At 47.9% G+C, this 26,969-nt stretch overlaps 1 protein-coding gene across 1 annotated transcript in view; it reads right to left on the minus strand.

Moving 5' to 3' along the window:
• Positions 1 to 688: 688 nt before the first annotated feature.
• Positions 689 to 26,969, minus strand: part of IGDCC4 (immunoglobulin superfamily, DCC subclass, member 4) — a gene marked incomplete at its 5' end in the record, with an annotated part of 61,724 nt that continues 35,443 nt past the window's right edge. The window contains 16 exon segments of the mRNA XM_009584209.1: positions 689 to 1,219; positions 3,058 to 3,222; positions 10,422 to 10,656; positions 11,713 to 11,818; positions 12,323 to 12,460; positions 12,994 to 13,164; positions 14,092 to 14,112; positions 14,115 to 14,209; positions 14,892 to 15,075; positions 15,843 to 15,950; positions 20,847 to 21,080; positions 21,902 to 22,075; positions 23,538 to 23,675; positions 24,835 to 24,999; positions 25,723 to 26,133; positions 26,664 to 26,819. Of these exon segments, the coding sequence (XP_009582504.1) occupies positions 689 to 1,219; positions 3,058 to 3,222; positions 10,422 to 10,656; positions 11,713 to 11,818; positions 12,323 to 12,460; positions 12,994 to 13,164; positions 14,092 to 14,112; positions 14,115 to 14,209; positions 14,892 to 15,075; positions 15,843 to 15,950; positions 20,847 to 21,080; positions 21,902 to 22,075; positions 23,538 to 23,675; positions 24,835 to 24,999; positions 25,723 to 26,133; positions 26,664 to 26,819 (3,032 nt within the window).

The following is a 26,969-nucleotide window of genomic DNA, read 5'->3' on the forward strand; positions in this document are numbered from 1 at the left end:
TGACCCAGACACTGAAGAAGGTTCTATATAGTACAAGTTGTTAGAGGCACTCGTAGAGTGTGTAATAAAAGGCCACTACATCAGCCTGCTAGTAATAGTTACTGCGGTAGCGCACAAAGAGAGCCTTGTAATCCTTTTAACCACGGGAGGGCAGAAAAGGCTGGTGGTTACAGCTCACTGAATTTGTTTGCGTTGGCTTCCACCCCCTTGCTGGACTCCTCTGACAAAATTCATCCCAAGGCTGCGAGGCCGTAGGTAGTGCCAAGGCGCTCCCTGGTGAAGAGACAGTTGAGAAGAATCGCTCGGTGTACCCTGCCTCTTCCCAGCATTAAAAGACGTCTTGCCAGTCGCCTCGAGGATTACAGCGAAGTGACAGCCCCAGTCTAACGCAGAAGGCTCTGTTCTAGCTGTGGTTTCATGTCAGACTTTGGCAGATGGCTCAATCCTGCTCCCACGCAAACCAAGTTACTCATCAGCTGCAGCGGGAAGAAGATGGGCCCTTACCAATCTACTGATTTCTTGAAGGCAGTATGTACAGCTGACAGGTCCGAATCCTGTTCTGGTGAGATGCTGCACCTTCTTAGCTCCTGCTGGGTTCAGTGAGTCGAGGGCACGCAGCACCTCACAGGGACAGGCCCTTACTAGTGCTTCTAGCTCTCCCATGATCAAAATCAGATTAGTTCACTCTTTAACAATTGTGGACACATGCCATGTTCTCAGATGCTGAGGATGAACTTGTTAAACCAGAGTTACTACAGAGGGGGGCCTCCTCCGGGGCCGTGGAAAGCGATTGGCACTTGACTGGCTGCACATCCCCCCTGCCTTCTTGGATGGAGTACGAATCTCCGCTCTCCATCGAATCCAGACTTTCCCCGTGCCTGTGGAAGCCATTGGTGAGCCCACGGATGCAAACAGCCTCTGTTTTGTTAGTCTTTCGGTCGGTACACAACAGCTCGTCCTGGGCCTGAACCTCAGAATTGCCCATGCAGTCCACCAACACTTGGCTAGCGTCCTGCTGGGTGCTGGGAGAGCCGGGAAGAGCCAGCTCTCTGGAGGGGAGCTCTTCAGGCTCCTGGTCCTCGGTTTCTGTCTCTTCACTCTCCAGGGTGTGCAGCTGGGAGTCGTAGTCTCTGTCAGAGGCTGAAAAATCAGAATGGACAATGACCTCTGCTTCCACTTGGTGGAGGTTGGCTGGCAGGTGGCTTTTCTTTGCTTCATTCTGTTATCAAACAAGGGAAAAATTAAAAGAAGGTAAAGTAAATGAAATTCAGATAATTGAGGCTGTGACCCAACCAAGCACTGAAATGTACTTCTTTTTAATCCCACAGTGTGCAATGGGATGTACATCTGCCTCTATTAAGCATTATCTTGATATGTTTCTCAGAGCTGAAGTCTTAAGAAGCATCTCAAATCACCTCAGGATCGTTATTCCTATTTTACATTTGGGAAAGCATGTCCCAAGGGAGTGAAGTGATTTGCCCACAGTTTCTTGGCAGGCTGGAGCAACCATTCCTCCAAGCCTCTGTCAGAGACCACAACTTTCAACACTCACCAGTCTGTTTCCATATTAAGGGCCAGATTTCTAGAGGGCGAGTGGGCAGCGCTCTAGAAAACTGGTTTCCGAGACAGCTCATGATACAGACCCACAATTAGATACCAGGGCTCCCTTCACTTTCCTGGTTTAATTTTGGCTACACATCACAAAACGTTTGTTCGTTAGAGCCCTGGTCACAGCTTGCAAAAGTTGGTGTAAATTCAAGCACTTTAATTCAGAAAGAAAACAATCAGTTCTCCTCCACAGTGTTTAAGCGGAGTTCAGGCTACAGGTCTCCACAAATCTGGCTAACAAGCAGGTCATTCTGCTAGACCATCGTTCAATAATTTAACAGGCAAATTATTTTGGAAGCTCACAAAGAGCTCTCTAGGCAATCAGCGCTCAGAGTCTGGGCTGAGTGTGATTTAGTAGCAAGAAGACAATTCGAAGTATGGAAGTGATATCCCACGTGTCATTTGCGCTTTCTGTTGAAGCCAACTTTGTGCATCATTTACATATTTTAACACTTTTCTCCTTTTGTTGACAAACTCTGATGGGTAAGCTGTACTGTGAACAGTGCCCTGTAATTGGGTTGTAAAACATTGTCTTAACTCTATCCACAATGTTAATTACATCCTGTGTATAATTGATTTTCACACTACTATCTAGGAAGGAAACATAGGTAGATTACTTAGAAGTATTTGCTGGGGTTGAGGGTGGGAGGTGAACTTTTTAAAGCAATAACCAAAGAAATCTTCTGGTACAGAGTCAATCTGAGCACGTGTCAGCTTGCTTTGCTGAGACTATGGCACAGACATCACGATCCTTGTACAAACTCTCCCAAACGGGAGTGCATATTTATTCCAATGAAGCAATATCAGAAACAGGATTTCCTCCCAATCTATGGACCTACATAAAGAAGATAAGTACAGTGGAAATTGCTCTACCCTATCTGGAGAAGGAGTTTAAATCAAGCCTTGATCTTTGACTCCTTTTACAGGCAAAAATGCAATTCCTCCTTCAGGCGAGCACACTGTAGATCTTAATGACTGTGCTGAGCATTGCAGCTCCTAACTCATTCAGCAGGCTGCTTGCTGCACGGCCACAGCGAAGACTCAAAGCAGACTGCTGGTGCCTGGGTCCGGGTCCTCAGGAACCGAGACTGCCACAACCCTGCTGACAACCGAGCTGTCTGACCCCACCTGACCGTCACCAAAAGAACAAGCCCACAGCACAGGCCCTCAAGGGCTGGACGGAGTCAAGACAAAAGATCAGGGGAGAGTTAAGGCTTTGAGCGATGTTTGGAAAAACCAAACAGCTTTTAATCAAATCCCATCAGTCTCGCTGGCATACACTCCTATAACCAGGAAAAAAAAAATAAAGCCCATGATCAGCCAGCTAAAGCTAGCTCAGAGAAGAAAACATTTTCTCCTGTGCTGCAAAAAGGAGAAAGGGAGATGGGTAACATAAATGGAAAAAACATGTCAGAATACACAAGTCAATAAAGGACCGAAGATACCCACCATCACGGCATCGTAAACCAGAGCTTGTAACAAAAGCTTCTGTCCCGCACTGGAGGGGAGCTTCAGTGATCCGTTCACAGCAGAGAGAGGCTCTTTTGTGATGGTGTCCCCGTACCTGGCTATGCTGTTTGTCCAGGGCTGGTTGGCTGATTTATTCCATGAAGGCTGCAGAAGAAAAGTGGGAGGAGAAAAGATCCAATTATCGCAGATACAGATTCTTATCCTCACAAACCTGAAATGAGAAGCAGCTTGAAAAAGGAAAGCAGGAAAATACCATGGTGTTAGAAGACACAAGTTAAACGTGGAAGACACTTCTGATGGCATCAAAATACAAATGCTCACTGCAACGGACTCACACAGCCACCACATTAGGACAGGCTTTATTGCTTTGTTACATGGTCTGATGCAGAGCAAGTGGATGAAAGTTGACAGATGGTTCACAACTGGTCGCATAAGGGGCTTTCCACTGATTCTCAAATTTTGAGGCCAACAGGTATATCATGGCACAAGACATCATTTAAAGGTCCACTGAAACCAACTCCCTGCAAAGCTGCAAACAACCCAGAGCAGTTATGAGCCTACTGAAAAATACTGCAAAGCTGGAAAGGAACAGAGATGGTGGAAATCTGGAGCTGAAGGATTACAGTATTTGCTTTGGCACGAGTGATGCTCTGCAGCATGGAGAAAGACCCTCACCTGTGTGCACTGGTACGTGTGCTCCACTAAGAGCTGAAGACAATGCTAAACTACTCGCTCTGCGGTGCAGACAGATTTCCTGCTCTAAGCTAGGGCTTGGGTAAACACTCTGCCATTCCCCATCCACATAGAGGCACAAAACTGGGGGCCTTATTTTTTTTTAATTTTTTTTTTTGCAACAGACCACCAAGCAATTCTTAGCTCAGCTTTAAATCCCCTGGGCAACCAGTGTTACCCTGTTTGTAGATCTAATTAAATTATATGGGCTGAACGCAATTTGTTCTGGGTTCTCTCAGCTTCCCCTTGCAATAAACTGTTGAATGCACACCTCTGTGTATGGGAAATGTGTGCCTTTAAGAGCTGAAGTTATTTAACAGCTCAGACTATTAGTTCACAGGCAGAAAAGTATTTTCTTTCTAGGTTTTGATTTTTTTGGGTTGTCCTGCATATACCTGAGCTCAGCCTTGCTACTGACTCATACACATATATACACACACACGCTCACATTTAAGGACCATATAAGCCAGTTATCTCTGGGCTCATTCCACAGATGTTACACGTTGCCTGAATAGAAGTGAGAGGCCGACGCAAGGCTGAAGTGAAGAGAAAATCCTGACCTGACACAACTGTGAGTGTGCACGTGTGCACGTGCGTACTGAATACTGGTGGTGTGAGCATGATGGCTGTGTACGGTGAACATATATGGCACGTTTATTCAAACCCACTAACCACCTATTGCTCACTGTCAGGCAGGAGAAACCCAGGTTTCTGCTCTGCATATGTGGACGCTACTTACACAGGCCAGATCTAGTCCAACAACAGCCAACATAGCATGAGTCCAGCCGAGATGGCAAGGAGATTTCTGACATCAGCCTGACCTTGTGTGAGTCATTTGACCTCCTTGTGCCTCGGTCCATCTGGCTGGAAATTAGGTAGAAATACATGACCAGATGTTGTGTGTGAGCCAGGCATTCCTAAGTCAGCTATTTAGCAAGAAGCAAATGCTACCTCGTGCTGTCCGAAGGCACATTAAAGCACTCATGTATGCACTAAAGGGCTGCCTGAGCCTTTCCTGAGCACCCTCTGTCCACCTGGACTCAAGCACCAAAGGGGCTCAACACCTTGCAGGAGGTAGAGCAGCGTTACATCTCAGCACCAACCCTAAGTCATAGGAGCTCAGCCACTGCCTCAGGATTGAACCGTAAGAAAACAAGTAGTAAAGGGCCTCATTTATATGACAGCACCCTGTGGAACAGTCATGTCCAAACCCAGCGCTGTGGCTATCAAGCATTCGCTAATTTAGAAGTGAACGCTGGAGGCAGTGTCTTTGCCAGTCCTCTCTCTGCTATCCTCAACAACATATTCCGAGCCAAGAGCTTTCCTTAATTGCTCCCTTTTTAAGTGGACAATCATTAAACTACACTTTAATAGCAAGAAATCAACCAAGTGATCACACAGAGCTCACAATAAGGAATACCACTACATGGAAGTACTCAAGTAACGTGTTCAATTTGCTTCTGCTGCCATCTGAAAGGCTTTCTGCAGCTACATCGCTGACTGATGGCTTCTGTGCCTTTTCCAAGGAACATACGTTACCGAGCAAATACTGCCTGGAAATTTCAGCGTTGAACCTACACAAATATGCACACATGCACACAAATGTGTGTCCTATTATAGATGCTTACATGCATATTTGCCATCAGAAAGATCTGAGCATCATACGCATACACACACACACAAAGCAAACTTGAAAACCTTCTTGCAGGCATCTTGTGAATACCAAAAAAAGTGGAAAGAAACAGGCAGCTCTACTGCAATCCCCAATGGACCATCTGTTAGCGGAAATGTCAATCTGCCATGTTTACATAGGTTTTGATGACTCTGGGAACAGCCTGTTCGGCTCTGGCTGAAATTGGCTGCAATGAAGAACAAACTTGTTTTGTACCGGTTTGCAACTTTCAACAAACAGAAAAAACCATCAGCCACACAACATAGCCTATATCCCACATGTTGTTCAAGCACATTATGTTTGGGGGGAAGGGGGGAGAAATCTCTCTTGGGGCTCAGTCTCTAAGATTGGGCAGCGGCAATTAACTCTAGGTCTGTTTTCATCACAGTCCTGAAGAAGGTCCTGTGTGCCTGAAAGCTTCTCTGCTTTTTTAAGCAGTATCTTTTGGTGTAGTAAATGGTACTGTTTCTTTCTACCCGAGGGGGACTAGTGAATGGCTGAAGGAGGACAAGGAAATGTTCTCTTGGTTTTTACGATAGAGTAACGAAGGCAAGGAGTGTCAGCCTAATACTAATTTAAAGAGGGAAAAATCCCTTTGTCAGTTCACTGCAAACACAAGAATGAAAACTAATAAAAACATCTTTCAGTAAAAGGTGTTTCCATTACAGCTAAATCCTTATCAAAGCAAACAAGCCTTTTCATTTTAGCCTTTTTATAGAAACTTCAACTGGTAAAAATGTGCCTAGATCATGTTACCTTTTCAGTGACAAGTAATGATTTCATGCAAATATATGAGCTGAGAATGAACATGTAAGGAAATGTTGATCTTGAAACCTTCCCTGTTTTATGAGGATGGTTATTTAAACTAGCTTGAAATCCTGTGCAAAACAAGGCTGGGGACACATCAGATCTGCCCACTTTTAAGGGTATCATAGCGGAGAGAAAGGATTCATTGCTGAACAGCACCACAGCAGCCAGTGGGAGTAGGAAGGCTCCATGTCATACAAACATACAGGCACCCCTGCTTGCAGCTGCGCCTCTAAACAAGATGCAACACAACACAGACCTCTCCCGCACCAGATAAAGGAGAATCTCTGCTAGCTGTCAACGGGAGCATAGCTCTCATCTAAAACTTTTCAGAAAACATCAGGACTTTTTTCCCCCCACAGAAAAATTTCAACACGAAAATGACAAACAACCTGGGTAGATCCAAGTTCCGTGATGCATTACAGCTTTTGCTCTCCGAGTCCCGGGGATGCTTCATGGGAAACGCAGTCCCCATGGGGAGGAGGCCCATAGGGAAGGAGCAGGGCAGCAAGCAAGGAAGGCTCCAGCTCGCAAGAAGCACAATGGCAAACATTTCCAAGCCAAAATGCTTGGGTTTGGCTTCATTCAATGAAAAGCTGAAGTCTTCCATGGAAAGCAGATGCTTTTTAACATTCTCCCCCACCCCCTAAATTGCTTGGCCCAAAAGCAGCAGTGAGAGATGTCTGGAGCAGAGCCATTTTATCATCCTCAGTCCATCTGTCAGGGGAAACAGAACTGCACCACCACAGCCTGTGCATTACGGTGTCATTTATAACGCGGGCTACTAAGGGCATCATCTGGGGGTCACTTGGAAGGGGAAGAGAGTAAGAGAGGAAAATCACTTGTCAGTGTATTTACAAATCCTTGTGTGTGACCACTGGGAAACACACAGAACGCAAGGAAAAGAGCCCGCTAAATGGCCGAGCATACTCCCGCCTAATGGAGCTGTCAGCCATCCAGAGGGGACCGGAGCTGACAGCTCGGCTACAGTAGCACCTTGCTGTCCTGCAAGCAGGGGCAGGGTGACCAGGAGGCTCCCATGGGCTGTCCAGCAGCACAAACACTGTCCCACCTTCCACTTGCACCATCCTGCACCCCCAGCATTACTTGTAACGGCTCAGGAGGAATCACGGCCCTACGTTCGAAGGAACTGGTGATCTTGACTTGAAAGTGACCAAGAGGACTTCTCAAAACTCTTGCCCGTGATTCTTTGCAGGAGTCAGTTCAAATCTCAGCATTGCTAAAGTCTTCCTGCCCTTGGTGCCACTGTTCTCCATAGCTGCAAAGTGACATTCACCCAATTCTGACTGCTTATGACATGCAAATAGTCCCTTCTTTGTGTTTGTACATCTCCTAACAACACGGAGCCTCCAATCTCCACTGGAACCTCGGGCTGCCACAAGAATAAAAACAATAAAGAATAATCCATGAAATGCTAAGTAACGAGCCAGCACGTGAAAAGCCTGCAAGCACGGGAGCAGCTATCACTGCCACTGCTAATGGCAAGTGCCACCCAACCAACACAAACAGGTTTCAAGAGCGTAACTTGAGGACGGAGAGGCAAGCAGGCAACTGGAGGTCACAGAGGCCTGTTCCTTGGCATCACAGCTATACAAACCTGCACAACAGTGGCAGCAGCATCGGACTAAGAGTCTGTCCCAGCCAACATCCTGAGCTCTGTGGTGACATGATATGCTGTTAAATAAAAGGGATCCTTGAGACATTTCTCACTCCCTTTCTTTATTGACTAGGACTGCAAGTGATTTTTTTAGTGGTTAAGATGGGAGCTTCTACTCTGATATGAATTAGAAGGAAGGTCCAGCCTGCCTTTGCTCCTATTTAATTTCCAGTCTAGAGCACCCTGGGGAGCTTCCCCTTGCCAGGCTGGACCAGGAATTTCCTTCCACAAGGATCTTCTCTTTCCTGTGGCTCTACCATGTTCCTTGCCATGGGTTTTCACAGCCCCAACCACACACAGCATGAGAGAAGAAAAGAGACAGCAACAAAGGCAGCTGGTCACTGTAGGGTACAAAGCTCCCGGCAACACTCAGTTCCAGGCAGGGTCCCCGGGGGTTTTTGGCAGCCTAGCTTAAATGGCTGCTGGAAGAAGCTATTTGCAGCACACAAGACAACCCAAGGAACCTACAACCCACTCCTGGGCCTTTGCTAGTAGCATTTTGTCTACAAGCAGGGAGATGCACACACTCACAACCGCACCTGACTCTGATTTACATCTGTTGTGGGGACCAGGAATGTGTGCACCAATCCGGCCATGCTTATGCGACCTGCCCAACTCCTTGACCGCCCAGCCAGGTAGAATCACATCGCCATCCGGACATGTGGCCTCTTGGCAACTGCAGCATAAAGATGTTTTTGGCCCGTGTCTTTTCACCCTTGATTATACATTTCAGAGTACAGAGAGGATACAACGGTGCTCAGGGCTGGCTCAGGTGGCACTTCCAGCAGGAACTGGGCAGTGGAGGGAGCAGGGCCTCCTGCGTGGGAGCACATCTCCCTCCAGTGCCCACTCCCAGCAACAACAGCCTGTTGCTCCTGGCCGCCGCTCGAGCTCTCCTTCACCTGCCAGGTCATCCTCACCGGTCGGCATGGGTGACAACACTGCTCTCCGGGTGGCTGCGTGCGGCTGCTCCTCAGTGATCCTTGCTTCCCTATCCACATCCATCAAAAAAACAAGCTCTTTATTCTGCTGGCCAAAATCCTCAGTGAATTTAACTCTCAGTGGCGTTTCCCCATCCAATTATGGAGGTAGAGACACTACAGCCAGAATCGCCCTCCTCCCCGAAGCTCTGATCTCTGAACATAACTCCGCTGCTGGACACGGCCAGCCTCTGCAACAGACACTGGGGGCCCCAAGCTCTCAGGCTAAGCCCCGAGCAGCCAGGCCTTGGCACTGCCCTCTCCAGCCCCTGCTCTGCACACATTAAAATCTTCGTGTAAACCTTTGCAGACAGGATTGCTGCTTTGGAAGAGAGATCTGGATATGCTGCCCCCAGAAAGGCCTCCCAAGGGAGGGAACTTCCCCCCACTCTGACCTGTTCTCAGGGTAAGTCACCATCACCGAAAACATTTGATCCTTATTTAACAGAAAGAGCTGTAGGAAATTCCTCACACTCTTTGGCTTTGATCCAGACAGGCAGCTACATTCCACCAAGATCCATAGATGCGGCTTGGCTGCACACTGCCTCTCCTTCAGCTGAGCACTGATCTGCCACAGCACTTGGGGATGGCCAAGAGCGTGGCTTCAGCTCGCAGGACTATTAAAGCCCACGACGTGTTTCCAAAAGACCATACCTTCACTGCTACTGCAGCAAGGACGGGTCTCACGGTTAGCCAGGTATCCCGAACTCACCTTCCCTCCAGTGACACACGAGTGCATTGCTGATACAAACGTGAAATCCCATGCGCTCACAATGCATTTGGTTTACTGAACCTCCTAATTACTTTACATGCTCTCCCTGGGCTACAAAGAGAGACATAAACAGATTAACTAAATTAGGCCAATTAAAGGTTCCCTAATGGAATGAAATGTTTCAGGCAAGCTTAAGAGAGGAAATGGGCAGGGAGGAATGAAAGACAATGCAATGTCAGGCAAACCAAGCAGGGTAGGAAAAGACTACTTCAAAAAATAAGGTTCACAAAGAAAACACAATTTCACCTCACGTATATCTTCAAGAGTATTCCAGTGAACATGCTATTTATGGACAAAGCTCATTTTACTCTAAGCAAAAGAGTATCCTGGAAGGCAGAGCATCTATTCTAGACATCACACTTTCTCACACCATCTGTATGCTACAGCAACAGGAATGGTGCAGCTTTCTGCAGCAGGAAGTTTGGCAGCTGCTTCTCTGGGGATGAGGGCTTACTGCCCCAGGAGATGAAAAGGGGTGGTAGATGGCACAGGGATCCCAAACTTAGATCTGACAGCCAAGACTGAGCCAGTCAGTTTTACAGAGAGGGAAATGCATGGCTGCCCAGCACCAGCCTGCAGCCAAGACTACCAGCACTTTGCAGAGCCAGGACAGGATCAGACCCTGGCTTCCCAGCAGCGACACACCAAACAAAAGCTCTTGCCTAGGGTGGGAGCCCAGTCACCACATGCATGGGTCCTTACCTTCCTCTTCCCATGGATGATGTCCTCGGGGAGGCTCGTGTGGATGAGGCTGTGCACTTCTGTCAGTTCTGTGATGTCCCCCAGGGGCACGGGTGCATCCTCCGGGAGTGGGGACATGAGCGACTCTAGCTCATGTGAGTCCAAGGTGGCACTGGGAGCTGCCACCCCTTGCCTGCTCCGGTGGTAGTAAGTGTGGTTGCCGGCTGCCTGGGAATCCAGGCCTGGCAGGGCCTCCCTGAGGGAAAACAAGCAAGAGTTGACATCTCTCATGAGCCTCACTCTCCTCCGTCCCAAACAGCCATGGACTGCCAGACAAAGTGATCCCCTCCGGGCAACTCAGCATGTCCTTGTGGAAGTGACCAGGCCCCAGCCCCTGCCCTGACACTCCTGAGGAAGGGGATCCTCTATCCACATCCTACTGTAACAGCTTTCACTGCAGTAGCCTCTCCGCAGATGCATCTCTTCACCACCTTCACTAATCCTAAAGCTCATACAAAGCATGGTGCTGGATGCAAAGCCCCCCCTCGCCAGTGGACCACAAGGGCAGCAGACAACACGAGTGCCAGCACTAGAGCAAGCGCTCTCTAACCCCTGCCCGTGGGGAGTTGTGTCACTCCTGTCATCTCTGCTTTACAGATAGGAGATGCAACAGGACAGAAAAGTTTGGTGGCCACATTAGGACGAGACTTCAGAAGTTGCTTGTTCCTAGTCCTGAGATCTGCCGCCAGCTCAAAGCTCTTCTCAACAACTAAGCTGGTTTCCAGTCACGGTCTTTCCAAATCCTTGTGGCTAGATTCATACTCCTGGGATAGCAGGGGGCTTTGGGCTGCGTCCAATCCTCCTTAAACCAGCCTGTCACTCACTGGGAAGTCTTTCATCATCTTCCCAAGTGGAAGTTAACAAACCCTTTCCAAACATCCTTAGAGCTGTCCACCCTCAGAAGCAAAATACTGATCACAGTAACAGACACAGGTAACAATCTGGCAAATAGTGTTTTTTCCCTTTTCTTGTTTGTTTGGGTGGGTTTTTTTTTTTCTTTCTCTGAAAAAAACCCTATTAGTCTAACAATGTAAATTAAAGAGAAACTACTGAGAAAATAAATCAGTGGAAAGACTATACTAAATATGTTCCTTAGCCAGTTAGCACTCACAAGACTCAATCTTAGTATTAACTGATGTCATACACTGCATCCCAAACAGCCTAGCTGAACACAGGGAAGCAGCTCACAGTGTATTTTGTCTCCTTCCACATCAGCCTCCTTTACCTCCTGCAAAGGCGAGGTGACTCCTACCTCTGCTTGCTGTTGCGGAAGCTGGCACACATGCAGAAGAGTATGCAGAGCAGCCCCAGGCAGACTCCCACAATGATTCCTGTGACAGAGTGGATATCCAGAACATCTAGTAGGGGAAGGACAGATACATCATTTCAGCTGCTAGCAGGAAGAAGGTACAAAGCGTCTCATGTTCAGAGAAGCACCAGATTCACTAAAACCAATAGGTGATGCCTCTATACACATAAAGTAAGAAGGTTACTTGGCAGCAACAATTTAGAGCAGTTTAAAGCAAACTGGCATCTATGCGCATTCATTAATTTCACGCTACACGGGCCTAACAGAAAGGCAGCAAGATGCAGGTTGCATTGTGCCTTCCATAGGAGCTGGGATGGGGAAGAGAGATGAAGTTCGGCTGTGGGATGGGTTCTGGAGCTGCCTGAGGCCTGTGGAGCTGCGCATCTGAGGACTCTGCCGTGATCCTCTGCACTGGCCTACACACAGTCATATCGCACACCCTGCGCGGTGACAACAGGCAATTGCTTGGCAAACAGAAATGCCACTGCTGACAAATCGCGGTCTTCAGCAACGCAACTCGCTTCCTGCACAGGGACAAAGGGGAAATTCATACCAGACAACTTCTCCCGGAGGGTGTGCACATCCTTAACGTTTGAATAGGGACCAGATCCCACGACTGTCTTTGCTCCCATCTTGAAGAAGTATCTGGTATCACTTTCCAGGCCATGCACTTCAGTGCTGAAGATATTTCCTGATCAAAAGCAAGTCAAAAGAGGTTTAAAATGTGCAGTTTCAAGAGTATTCATAGGCTGCAGCAAAGCAGCAGTGGAATTCTGTTGGACCCTTAGAAGTGAGGGATTTTGTGTCATGAGCTCCAGGAGGTAATTCATACACCTCTTCAGTATTAATGAACTTGCTGCTTAAAGAGCTGATGATATAGACTGCATGTGGTGTTGCTGGCATATGTTCTCCTGGGAATTACTGGCTGCCAGCCTGTATCTGCAGGATGTTTACTGGATAATAATGCCTATTTCAGCCCTAGACATGTATGATTTCATGTCTCTCAGTAGTCGTGTCCCTGGACTCTCCTATATGACCAGGAGCAAGGCCCAGCATATGGTCCAAGAAAGCTGGCAGCATGAGCTCTTGAATGTTTATTTGTATGTGCTCAAAGTGAGGCAAAAATCAGGGCAGAAGGACTGACCAATGAGGGCTCCATAGGCAGGGAAGAAGGCAGGAGGAGGGGTACCTGGTGGGGCATTACGGTACCTTGAGGAGGCTCACCTTCTCGCGTCAGCAAGGTCCACATGTCATCAGGCTGTGTGTTGTTGGCGTTATACAGGATGAGATACTCCACAATGATGCCATTGGGCTCGGCAGGGGGGCACCAGTGCACCTGGACAGCATAGGGGTTGAGCGGGTGCAGCCGCAGGTCAGATGGAGGAGTTGAGGGACCTGGCAGAGACAAGTAAAGACCCAGTGTGAACAGCAGAAAAGAGCAGGAAGGCATTCAATCTGCAGGGCATGACAACTGCTCTGTGCTTCTCTCAGTGGTGCTACAGCCATGTTTGCAAGCACGAAATGATGGGCAAGCTGGGTGGCCGGACACCTCGTCCAAACAAGCTGCAGAGAGTGCAGAGAGGGGGCTGCTGAGCCCGATATAGGGCAAGACTTGTGCATCATGGTCAACCAGCCAAGGGAAACGTGACAGTGCTGATGAAGCCACGCAGCTCAGTTTGAGACTATTTAACTTTGCTCATCTTTGAGAAAATATTCCCAGCACACCCTCGCTCCTTGTTGCTTTCTTCTCCATGTTTCCCAAAGCCCTGCTTGCACTGCAACTAGTCCCAGCTAGGGGCAGGACACACAACACCTCCAAAGGCCATCGCTGCTGCTCTGTGAAGCTGAATACTGGAGAAGCTGTCACAGAGTAAGGAGCTAACCCACCACAGCTCCTGGGATCACCTCTGCCTCCCAGCCTTTACCAGGCCTGAAGCTAAGAGATGGAGGTCTTATTGGAAAACCAGACTAGGCAAGGCACTCTTGTTCTGACAGTGACATTCAGCACTGGGGAAGACCTAACACTTAAACGATGCATAATCAGCTCGCTCTAACGAGCAGGATTTCTCTGAACCCAGAGGGAACTCCACAGTAACAGCAACTGTTGCCCCAATTCTCTTTACATGCTTCTCTGTTTAGAAAGCAGCACTCCTTTAATGGGCTTGGGAAAGCCACCAGGATGCTTAGCGGCTCTCAGCATCAGGGGCATCAGAGCTTAGAGGTGATCCGAGATCACATCTCTCAGGGGCACATTAGGAAGGATTTGATAGAGATTCAGGGAAAGCCAGGAGAAGTGAGGATTCAATTCCCATAAATACTCACGGTCAGGAAGGGTGAACCGCTGCCAAAGGGCCCATCAATGCCAATGCCATTGGACTGCACGGCAAACTCATACCTGGTGTAGGGCTTCAACCCACTAATGAGAATGTCTTCATCCGAGCTGCCGAAAGATGACACATTCACAAGACCATGAACACTAGATGGTTCTCCCACCCACCGTCACCTTGATACCTTACCAGGAACACTGTAAGAGATTATCCTAACTCTTACATTATTTGATTTTTCACCTAAAGCTTCATCTCCTGCAGTCATGTGAATGCAAGAGCACTCAGCTCCCAAATACAGAGCAAGGTAGGTTCCCAGCCTCCAGGACCATTTCTGATGTACTCGCAGAGAAAAGCTTGAAAACACAGCCTGGTTATAGGCTGAAAACCTGCACAGGAATCCAGATTTAAAATACATCCCCAAATTATTATAACTGCTTAAACTCTAGCAATTTTTAAATCAAACTTCTGAGGACCATCTCACAAATCATGAATGCATTGAGACTGGCCGTAATTGCACCTGGCTATGTTATTAACAGGGAAACAAGCATGTACGGTCCAACCAGGGCGGAAAAGATGCAAAGACCAGCCAGTAAATGATCCCTTGGTATTCAAGTCATAGACAAGTCCCAGTGCCACATTTCACAGATGTATCTGTGACCAAGGCAGACGTTTCCAGCATGTGAAACACCCAGGATTTTGCTCAGTACTGGAACTTCCATGCAGGTTCCTCCTGCCCTGTGTTTATTCCTGACATGAGCAATACATGGCAGATGAACTCTTAGCATCCCTTTTTACCTTGTGTAGTATGTAACAAGAGAGGCATTTTTCAGGCCCCAGGGGCTGAACCGCACAGTGTAGTTGACAATTTTGACTGTTGTGAAGTCAGGTTTCTTCCACCTGAGCCATATGGAAGTGGAGCTGTTGGACTCTGCATAGACTTGAACTGGAGGCAGCGGAGGACCCTTCTGCACTGGGGGATCTACGGTGCAAGACAAAAAGAGAAAAGAGATGTGGAGACATACATGACAGTAAGGCAAGGGACAGCCATCACGGACACAGAAAACACAGAAAACAGGCCTAGGTTGTGAAGCCTGCACCGATATGCTGGCCTCCAGCGTAAGCCTAGATACCCAGCTTAGCCCTTCTGTGCATATAGCAGTCCACGCTTTTCCTCACGTGTGGGAAAGATCACAATGAGGATCCAGGCACCAAGGTGCTACTGTGGAGCACAGGAGGCCAGCTTCAAAGCTACCCACCTGACAGGCCCACACCAGGGTAAGGAGGAGCCCAGACTGTTCACCATCCCACAACAGACTGGCAGAGCTGAGAATAGAGCCTCAGTCTTCAGAGCTTATACTTCCTTTATAACACTGCAAAAAGCCTGACATGCTGCTAATTCACATTCTCAAATCTTTATAATGTAAGAGATAAAACCCATGTTATTTGGCATTTCCAAGACCATCCCTGAGCCACTAATGGGGCCAGAAAGAACACGGTGAAGGCCATCCACACCCAGGATAAGAACAACCCTAATGAGAAGGGGGATATTTTGCTCCTTTCTCCCCTTCCCAAGATAATTCCTCCAATGCAATTTGCAATGACTGTCAAAGAGAGCTTCCTTATATTGGAACCTTCCCCATTTTCGTATTGTCCTTCTTCAAATTAATCTTCTGTAACTGTACTTCTATCCTTCCTTGAAGCCACATGCCAAGAAGAGACAGACAACAAATGAAGGGCATTCCTCACCTACTGCTGTTGCAGGTGCCTTTTCTGTTTTGCCCTTCCAAACCGCTGCATAACCATCTTCATGCTTATTGAATGCCACCAGCTTCACCTCATAGAGTTTCCCAGGAGCTGGAAAAATCAATCAGGGTTTGTCTGGGGTTATTTTTGTTACCAGCCCTCCCCAGTTAGACATGTTTTCTTTGATCTGACCAACTTTTCTCACCATCCAAGAAAGTAGCTTGAGCAGAGTTGAATTTGCTAAAATACAGCAGGGAGTCCCCCTTCCACTTACAGGCTTTCCACATTCAAATACTGTCTCACAACAGGTGCTCATATCATCACAACTACTCTCTAGTTCTCCTCTCACTTTTTACAGAAATTATCAGCAGCAAATGGACTTTCCCCAGCCACCAAGGGTTAACCAGTGTCATGGCCTGTAGCGCATCATCTCAGCATCTCCTGAACTTTCTCCCTTGCAAACTACTAAAGAAACCTATGCACGATGACTCCTCTCTCTCCCCCATGGAAGTGGATGCACTGCATTGTTTATTCTTGAGGAGTGAGGACATCCTCTCCTCTCCAAAATGCACCTCCCATTTCTAAAGTCCTTTCTGATTTATTCACTGCTGTGAGGATCTTCCTTCCAACAAGTCCTCACATGCTCTGTTAAGTCACTGGCAGCTTTTGTTGTATGGTGACTATTTTGCTTCCACAACAGAGTTTCTTGATTTGCCATTAGAAAAGCAACAGCGCACACGAAACCCTCACCAGAAACCTGAGGGTCCTCATTACATGCTCTTCCCATCAGTCAGCCTATGGGCAACCTCACACTTGGACCCAAACTGAGCTACAGGACAGGGCGCTCTGTCTCCAAGCAGTGCTGCCCTGGTCCAAAATTCCCTTCCCTCTGTCCTCCGGCCTTTCATCAGCTGAATACTCCTCTGCTGTGTTAAGTAACATCTGAGGGGTTTTTTTAATGGAGATGTTTAATCGAGGAAACAACTTGGGAGATACAAAGTTCTCAAATAAGACACTCGCCAGCTTCTCCCTTCAGCAGCCAGCCCATTCAGAAACTCAGCGAGAACAGTCCAGACTGTCTTTGGTTGCCTTGGCTGCAGCGCATTGATGAAGTTTGTTAATTTGGGACGTGCCTGTTCATTCCCTGCCCTGACAGATCACTGCTCTCTTTGCCAGACAACGTAAGCAGAATAAAACCTTTCTTATTGATGCCAATTTTATTATTACTGCACTGATTACGCTCCCAGAGGCTAATGGTACCAATTACCAAAGGCTTTCTCTGCTCCACAACACATGTTCACGCTCAGAATATAAAAACAGTTCAGCCACATTTTTCTCCCCGAAAGAATCCCAAAAGCAAACAGAGTTTTGTCTGCCTCCAAGGCAGCCTGATCTGCATTTCCACACTCTCCAGCCACAGGAAAACATTTCAAACTCACACAAGGGGGATGAGACCAAAGGGCACTCAACTTCCAAATGGCTGGGACCACGGGCTTGGTGGAACAAAGAACCCCACAGCCTTGTCTCTTGCCACCACACACACTCCACCTCCTGCCTAAGCATTTGGCTGGGCTTCACTGGGAAAGAGCTCATCACGGATGAGGTCCAAAACGAGGAGAAAGAGCTCACAGATGTGATGCAGCTGTGGGCAGCTCCTGTAGGAGAATGAAGTGAAGGAAAGGACAAGTCCTCCATCTCCATTCCTGGGTAGGATCAATACAGCAGCCACTTACACGTGAAGCCAGAGGAGCTCTACTACAAGATCAAGTAATTCACATTCTGAAAATAGGGTTATTTTGGATTTCTCAGTCAGAGGCTTGGCTTCAATTTTTATACACAGGCCCAGATGTTCAAGCTCTTAGAACATGCAGACGTAAAGCTCTATCAAGCTGTCAAGAAGCTAGTAGGCAGCATGAAAACAGATGTATTTCACTGCATTCCATCATACATTAAATATAAGCAGAATAATCTAGTCCAGATCATTTCAAATCACTAATCTGGATGACTGCATAATATATCCAATATGCTAAATATGTTGTTTTATTCAGTTTTTCAAGGTGTTCATGTTGGCCAGATGCCATACGCCATACTTTCCTGTAAGTGGGAAAATACCCGGATCTCCAGGGAGTCACTCCAAGAGGAATGTACTCTTCCTTCATGGGAATGTGGAAGACAGGATCAGATCCTGACCATTTATTTTTTGTGTAAATGACGGCCCTGGTAGTTGCGCACCATTACAGAGAATAACCGCTAGAACATAGATGGAAATGAATGAGAATTTCTCAGGGAAAAGCCCTCCTGGTGATTCAGGACAGCTTCCTTTTGATTTTGTGGGCTCATGAAATTGCTGTATTTCTTATGTGCCTTTGAACAGCTGCCCACCTCTCTCACAGGATTTCAGCACATAACTCTCAGGCAAGATACAAGGTGTGTCATTAGCGATATCACTCTAAGGAGACATGGTTTGCTCCAGAGGTTAGCACGAGCATGGGAGAAAAGTCTTCTGTTATTTCAGACAGCTCAAACGGAGATAGCTGGGACGTTACCAAAGGCAAAATCAAGAAGCCAGATGTTGGGGGTAAGGCAAAGGATGAGGAAGCCTGCAGGACAGAGAAGAGGTAGTGGACAATGCTGGTACCATTTTAGTAGCAGGATCAGCCAGTGCAAGAGAAGACAAAACAAGAATCTTGCACCGGACCAGCACAAGGACCCTTACTGCAGCGTAAAACACAGCCTGATGTTACAGGAAACTATGGGAGAGAAACATGGGCAGGGCTCTTTGCTGGTGTAAAAATTGTGCTATCGCTGTGAATAAAGAATAACTGTGCTCACGAAGCTCTGTCCAAAGCTGCATTCTGCACACCCATCCACCTCTGTCTGAGGCATGCCTTGAAAGGAGCTGTGTCCCCACAAAGTGCTTCCCCTCTTGCCCTGCTGTGCTCCTGGGAAAAAACCAAGGAAAAATCAGGAAATCAAAATCAAGCTATGCAGGAACAAGCAGTGGGACAGGAGTTTTTGTCTCTCAGGCCACACCCCAAACGAACACAAGAGGCAGAGTGTTGGCTTCACTGACACTGCGGAGACGTGGAGCTAAGGGGCATTTAGCGACTGTGCTGCAGCAGTGCGTAGTTTCCAATGGGGAACATGGATCTTGTTTGCACTGACATGGTGTGCAACCACGTCTGAGCTACAGCCTTGTATTCCTAGTGCCTAAACCTGGGATTTTCTGACACCTTATCTCTTCAAGCTCTTGACCCAATTTGCAGTTTCAGCCATGCCACCTCTTCAACAGCCCACCTCCCATGAGCCAGCCTGGGCAAATCTCCCACCAGACAGCACTGTTCACCACATGCAAGCCCCCTTACCCTGATGTCAAGAGATACTCCCAAGAGACAGCGTTGGGCATTTTTTTTTGTTTGTTTTTACAGAGGGATCTTAGGAGACGTTTCCACTGCTGTGCTTCCCAGGGAGACATCCATGAGCTGAGAAATCCCCCCAGCTGATTCCCCATCAGCCCATGTGCAGCAGCGTAGATCACGTTAGGGCTGCCAACCTTTCCTGAGACTGCTACCCACTTTGCCTACAAGACCCCTAATGCAGATGTAAGTACGTGTGCAGGGTAGCTCCCCACCATAAAACTACCCGCTTCTAAATCCCAACTACTCCTCCTCGTTTCATGTCCAGACCCCCTGCCTTTCTCCATACAGCCAGATTCCTGACCCCTTCCTTTACTGCACGCATGCAGGAGCACATCATTCAACAGCATAAGGGGGAGAAAAGAGAACATCCACGGCTGGAAGAAACCCGAGACTCTCTTCCTGACACAATGATAGCCGATACACAACCGCCAAATCATAAGGAAACCATTAGGGCTTGATGGATGCCCAAATTTAAGGAAGTAATTACAGAAGAACAAGCAGCCTTCTCAGCATCATCATGCCAGAGCATTTGGAACCAATTCAGCCCACTCCCGAGTCCCTCTGCTAACTGACTTGCCAGTGGTTAGTGCAGCGTGTTCACATGTGGTTTCCTCAGTGCAATAATTACAGACCTAAATTCTTCAGAGAAACTCATAACTGTTAACACCCTCTCAGTGGCAGGATGGCTGCAACATGGCTGGAAACCTACTTAGCGATGACACAAACTGTCTTTTCAGGTGCTGCAGCCTGACCTTTACACCATGCATAATATATATGCTCGACGTGTAAGATGAGCCAGCACGAGAAACACTTGCCCCGCAGTCTCAGCTCACTGGGCAGTAACAGGTTTGAAGCATGAAGTGGGGGATGGAAGAACTCTAAGAAGCAGAATCCTGTTTCAAGGATGCATCTGTCATGGCTCTCTTCTCTCTCTCCATCCTGTATCAATGGGCAAATCAACTAATCGGTACGATCAGATGTTAGAAACATAACTCCTTATGGGAAACACCAAGTGCAGTTAGCCAGGCAGGCAGATCTGACTGTGGTGCAGACTTGTTCTCCAGCCATGGACACCCAGTCTTCTATCCCTTTCCCTTAGGGGGAGGTGGAGGAGAATACCAACCCAAAATTAGCATGCTATGAATTAACCATCTCCGCATTTTAATACAGAGAGAATTCAAATAGCATTCAGTTACGGAGCTTCTTAGAAATACACAAGGAAGAAGAGATCATTGGAGATTTTAATCTAGGCACTCCTTATAGTGACACAATAAAAAACACTGATTCAGATCCACTTATTAGCATATACTAAGTATATTAGTAGTCCTTGGTTAAAAACACAATCCCTGCTACACTGGCATCAGAAATTTCCGTGTTTTAAACTCTGCTTAGAACAAGTCCCAAGAGCCCCACTCCAGAAATTATTTTGGGTGCTCTTAAAAAAGTTTAGCTCACACGGACCTGGTCCTATGTATCTGCAGCCAAGCAGATAACTGAGCCTCTTGGAAACATCCCGGGACTGCTACAAAGTGCAAGAGACAGACCTTGGGCTTCCACACCAACTGCTAAGAAGATGTAACCAGCTAACCTAGTCGAGTCAGCTCGTATTGCTTCACTTTCTTCTTTAGTTTTATGGGTCCTACATCCCAGCTCTCATCTTCAGTACCATCCAAAGGGCTTTCATCGCTGGACTCCTCTGGGCCCACTTCTCGGTAGTAGAGCTTGTAGCCAGATATCTGGGCATGGTTGGCTGGGGGCTGCCATGTTATCAGGAGAGACTCCATCTTTGCTTGGACTTTTAATTCTGTTGGGGCAAATGGAACTAGAAGAAGAACAAGACAAGAGAATCATAGAATCATAGAATCATTAAGGTTGGAAAAGACCTCTAAGATCATCAAGTCCAACCGTCAGTCCAACACCACCATGCCCACTAAACCATGTCCCTAAGCGCCTCATCTACACGTCTTTTAAATACTTCCAGGGATGGTGACTCAGCCACTTCCCTGGGCAGCCTGTTCCAAGGCCTGACCACTCTTTCAGTAAAGAAATTTTTCCTAATGTCCAGAAGAAAGTTCAGCCACTTGTCTCCATTTCCCTGCTCTACTGAATCCTTCCCACCCTCAGGCATGAGGCAGGGGTGTGAGGAGAGGCCATCCTGTGAGTGGGACATCTCCACTGTCTGACAGAATGGTGCAGTTATGCTCTACCGTGATTTTACCAGCTGGGTGATACAGGAAAAAACAGTGTCACAAAGCCACTATGGAAGTTTCTCAATGTATTCCGAGATACCACCACCTTTAACCACCGCTGGAGTCTGGCTTGGGCTCAGCTCTGCTTGGCAGAATTGTCTACCCACTCCTAAATGTCATAACATTGGGGTTTGGGGGTTTTTTTGTTTGTTTGTTTCTTTCCTTTTTTTAAGAATTTTCACAGCTGCACATGGAGGGAGGAAAGACCAACTACCCAGGCAAGCAGCAAGACATACAGGGGCTGCTCAACAGAAAGATAAAGGCGGGTACTCAGGTCTAACCAAAACCAATGGTTATAATTCCCTAATGAAAGCAAACATCTCTGATCATGCCTCAAGTTCCCCAATGTCCTGCACACCCCATCCCGAATCCCAGGCATCACCCAGCCTCCTACCATGCGTCTGGTTGTCTCTGTCAGGAGTCCGATGCTGGGTCCACTCAGAAGGGGCACCATAGCCCACGCTGGTGCTGGCTGCGATGCGAACTTTGTATACTTTGTTGGGATGGAGAGAGTAGAGAGTGATTTGTGTCTCGTTTCCACCCACTTCAATGGAGGTAACCTGATCTGCTGGAACCAAGGCGATGTCATTGAAAACATGGTTTTCCCAGTCAAAGGGAAACACAACTGAGCAGCCAAAAAGCCTAGCTACCCCCATGTGGTCCACATGCCCGGGCTGGCTCGGCTTTGCCCAGTGCAATCTCATGCCACCAGGAAAAACTAGAACTAAAGACTGGGCAGAGCAGATATCCTGACTGACAACCCCCTTCATCACATTCAAAACTGCAGGTTGTCTTCAGCACCACCGAGTCCGCCTGGAGGGGAGCTGTCAGAAACCTTGCTGATGCTGACATGATGGCAGAACATGAGCACAGCCAATGGTAGCTGATGGTACATTCCAGTGCAGCTCATTGCTGTATTTAAATCCTCATCTTAATTTGAACCAGAACTGTCCAGCAGCCCTGCTTTCTGCAACATTTACACCTTCGCTCACACCAGACTGAGGTTTTATCACTCCCTCTTGAGCCCGCCCAAGCTCATAAGGGAGATAACAGGAAATTTAAACTGAGAATGGCCTGGGATTTTCACTGTAACAACTAACTGGTCTTGCTGAAGATTCATATTGCCTGTCTGGTGAATGCAGAGATCTTGCTTTTCAGCTTCGCCTGGCGTAAACTCAGCTGGGAGTGCTGTCCCTGCTACGTAACAGCGTATCGCTGAGTGTGATCCCTGGACTGCAAACATTTCCAAGGTTTTATGATGCCACAGAGCCATGTGCAGGCTCAGGGCAAAAAACCAAGAGCCAGGAGTCACAGCACAGACTACTAATCCAGATCAAATACATGGGAACATGTCCAGCACTTCATCACACTCCCCATCCTTCTCTGAGTAAGAACCATGACCCTGGGAAGTGAGAAACTGCAGAGCTTTGATGGTTTTAAGAGCAAATACCCAGAAGGATTTGCAAAGCAAGCAACACGTGGAATTGGAACAACCGCATCCAGCATAGGGAAACTTACCATCCCTGCTGAAGACTTCTTAGAGTGTCTGACAATACAAATAAAACCTGACAGAACTCAGCAATAGAGCAACACAGCCTGGCCAGGATACTTGCTTTTTTCTCACAAGGATCACTTTGATTAGACTCCATTTTAAAGGAATCAAATGCATTTACCCTTCTTCCCCAACCAGCACGAAGCTCTTCCCCCAAAACACACAGTGCAGATGGCACCAAAGGCTCATGCAGACATTCACGGGGCAGCACAAACACGCGCCAGGCCATTCCCCTGGGGACATAGGCTTCTCCACAATCACAGAAAAAGGCACCTCAAAGTAGTGTGAAGTAGCACAGCACCAGCACTGCTGTGACCACCAACAGCAGAGCCAGGCTAAGAGAGGGCTGCTCTCCTCCCTTGGGTAAAAAGGGGTCCCTCCGTTTTCAGCCTTGCACCTCCTCCCCTTGACGTGACATGCTGTTAACACTGCTGGAGCAGAAGACACAACACCCCCCCCCAAATGGTGTTTCCTTCACCTTCCTTGAGGGTGCAGTAGTCGATCTTGTACTTCGTTATCCTGCCGTTACTCAGCTCTGGAGGAGGAGGCAGCCATGTCACGCGGATGTCACCAGGAGTCATGCTTGACAGGGACAGCTGAGGGGCCGCACTAGGAACTGGGCAGAAGCAAGAATGGGAAGTCAGCAAAGACCAGGCCAAGACCTCAACACATCTCTGCCAGCTCTCTCAGTTGGCTGGAGGCCACTACCTGGTCTTGGCCCTGCAGAGCCGCTGGTGACATGCTGTCTGTCACAAGGGGAACCAATACCCCGCAGCTCTTCAACAGCTCAGATCATCGGCAGGGTGTCTGGGGAGGGGAGACGGTGGGCTGCTCAGCTTGAACAGGCTGATCAGAGCCTGCTGGCCACACCACTTCTTCTCTCCACACACAATTGCTTCTCTAGGGAAGCAAAACGTAAGTGACCCCGTGTCCACTGCAAACTGGGCAGATTGGCACAGACCAGCTAATCAGCCTACGCTGTACTGTGAAGCAAGAAGGAGACACTAAAGAAAATGGCTTGTAGATCCAGACTTCAGTCTGGGAATCTCCATTCCCTCGAGAACGACAGCTCTGTGCTGCAGACAGCTTTCATGCTTTCAATTCAGCTTTTCAGGCTTCAGACACATACACGTGGGACCACGCAGTTCACTATGTCAGGAGTATTAAAAGCGCATAATGCACCCTGCAGCATAGCAGGGGCTTGCATGAGGTCTGCCAAAACCATCACTTCTTGCCTCTGTCCTGCAGTCTGTTGAAAGCTGTCCATGTCCTCCCCTGTTGGGCAGCTGTCCTTCTGGCACTCTGCCTTTACTGCTCGCAAAATGCTACGTGATAAATGGTAAAATCAACACAAACTACTGGCTCTTAAGGGATCCAATCTCCAGGCTGCTCCCACCCCTACAAATTGCAATAGATGTCTTTATTCTGAGTTAAAATCAAGACTGGCCCAGAGTCAAGTTTGGAGCAGTATCACATTAGCGAGGTGAAATCCCAGAGGAGCTGACTGCAGTTCCCACAGGATTCTCACGGGCCCCAGTGTCAGTGAGATCATTTTCATGCTCTTCATGACCCAAGCTGACAATCAGACCAGGGTGCTTTGGTTTTGGTTGGTTTGTTGTTTGTTTTTTTTAAAAGGGCTTCTGGCAAGAAGCTGTAGGAGCAGTAGATTTAGGTTTCTAGGAGCTGATACTATTCTCCATAGCATATTCAATGCTCACCATGAGAAACAGGCCAAGAACATTTTTAGGCACCAGTACCCATCTAATTCAACGCACCGTCCTCCAGGGTCTGAACAATGATGGAAGAGGATGTCCGGCTGGCTCCGAGCTGAGAATACGCGACCACGTAGAAGACATAGTTGGTATTGGGTTCTAGGTCCTTGACTTGCAGCTCAGTGGTATCATTATTGACAGCAAACTGGTATTCCACATTATCTGTTCCTAGAGCCAAGGAAACACCGATCAGCAGGTCAGTGAACTGCCAAGACACTCCTTAAAAAATCACTTAACTCATAAGGTCCATAGTGTAAATCTACCTTAAAAATCACTGTCTTCTCCAATTTCCCCAGCACCTGCACAAAACCCATCTGTTATGTGAACTCTTTGGACAGAAACATTCAATGCCTCAATGTTAACATCTCCATTTTGACTCAAGCTCCTTAATCCATGCTAAGGCAGCTGAAGTTACCAGCTTTATTTTCAGAGGAGCTCTGGCAACAGTTCATTGCTGGCTGTTTGGGAAGACAGACCCCAAGAGACCCAAGTGCCTCACTTCAGATTCTGGGTGTGAATAATTTAGTGATTACCCCTGTACACAATGTAGCTGCTTAATATCTTCATTAATAATCACACCCTTTGCATATAAAATCAACGTGTTGGAGGAAAAAATAAAGAACAGAAATAAATTTCCAGAAGTGCCTGGTCCCACTAGAATCCAGACAACTTAGCTACACGGATACGCTACTGCTGGTCAACAAGTTAGTGTATGTCGGCTAATCCACAGGCACTGTCACAGGCTGATGCTGACTCCAAGAGAAAATTCCTCTACCTGCAATGAAAAGGGCTAAACTAACTGAAATTTCACTAGCTGGGAAAGAAAGTCAACCTGTGCCTTCTGTCTTGTACCTGCAACACAGCTGTATTGCACAGGCAGGTAACACCTACCCACAGCCCGCTGGTAATGTAATGAGAAGCCAATGATCTGCTCGCTGTTGTACTCTGGCCGCTCCCAGGACACGAGGACTGTGGTGCTGGAGAGGGACACGGCTGACACCTTCTTGGGAGCGCTGGGCAATCCCTCTCGCACGATCACCGAGAGCTTGGCAGTGGCACAAGCCATGCCCAAGCTGTTCTCAGCCACACACTGATAGTAGCCAGCATCCTCCAACCCGATCTGATTGATCACGAGGCTCCCGCTGCTCTGCACCTTCACCCGCCCGTTGGAGAGGATGGCCTCGCCGTTCTTCAGCCAGTGAATGGTCGGGGTTGGTTCACCCTCTGCCTTGCAGACAAACCGGGCTGTGCTGGCTCGGGTGCGTGAGATGGTTTCAGGAGCCTGGGAGATGCTGGGTGTAGCTGGGAAGAGAGAGGACAAATTAATGCAGGAAGGAGGAGGAAAAGACAGCAAAGCAAATCCCTTCTCCTCCCCACCCGGTGCTATGTTTTATTCAGTAGCAGCTTTGCTTACAAGATAGGATTTGCCAGGCAGACTCTAGAGGCTTAATTTAGACTCTGTCCAAAAGGAAAAATAAATTCTGTATCAATCATGTGCTGCGTTCCCTGATCCTAGGCTGTTCTCCCTGCTGGCTTCCACGATACTGAAAGTTAGTTGCTGATACAGATTTCCATGGGGGGAAACCTGGAGAACAAGAATAAGGCATAGAATGGTTCAGTAAACAGAAGGAACTAAACCCCAAATTAAAGAGGTGACACTTCCATCAAGAGTTATCCCAGCCCAGGGCCTCCTGGCTCTAACCTGGCTCCCACCTTACCCAGCAAGGGCCACAAACACAACTTCTTGGGGATGTCCTGGATGTCAGTCCCGGTAATCCACAGCTACCTGGCCAGCATTTCTACCTGGAGCATTTACCCTGTTCTCTACTCACCAAGGACCCGGAGCTCAGCTGCGGCTGTAACGAACTGCCTGGTCTGGGGTTTGTTAGCACGGCAGACGTACACCCCTGAATGATGGGGCTGGCTGGAAGGAATGAGGAGATTTGTCCGGCCCAGCACAATCACATCTGTGGAAACGGGCTTTCCGTCTGCAGGAAGAAACGTGTACAAATGTGGGAGGGAGCCCCAAGCAGCTCTTTAAGAGGGCTTGTAAACAACGCATCTACTAGAGCCAGGATCACAGCTGGGGAGCAAAGAGACCCCCAAATCCCAAACCCCAGCCCAGAGAAGGATTCCTG

The sequence above is a fragment of the Fulmarus glacialis genome, unplaced genomic scaffold (assembly GCF_000690835.1).
Source record: "Fulmarus glacialis isolate BGI_N327 unplaced genomic scaffold, ASM69083v1 scaffold19438, whole genome shotgun sequence".
Lineage (NCBI taxonomy): Eukaryota > Metazoa > Chordata > Aves > Procellariiformes > Procellariidae > Fulmarus > Fulmarus glacialis.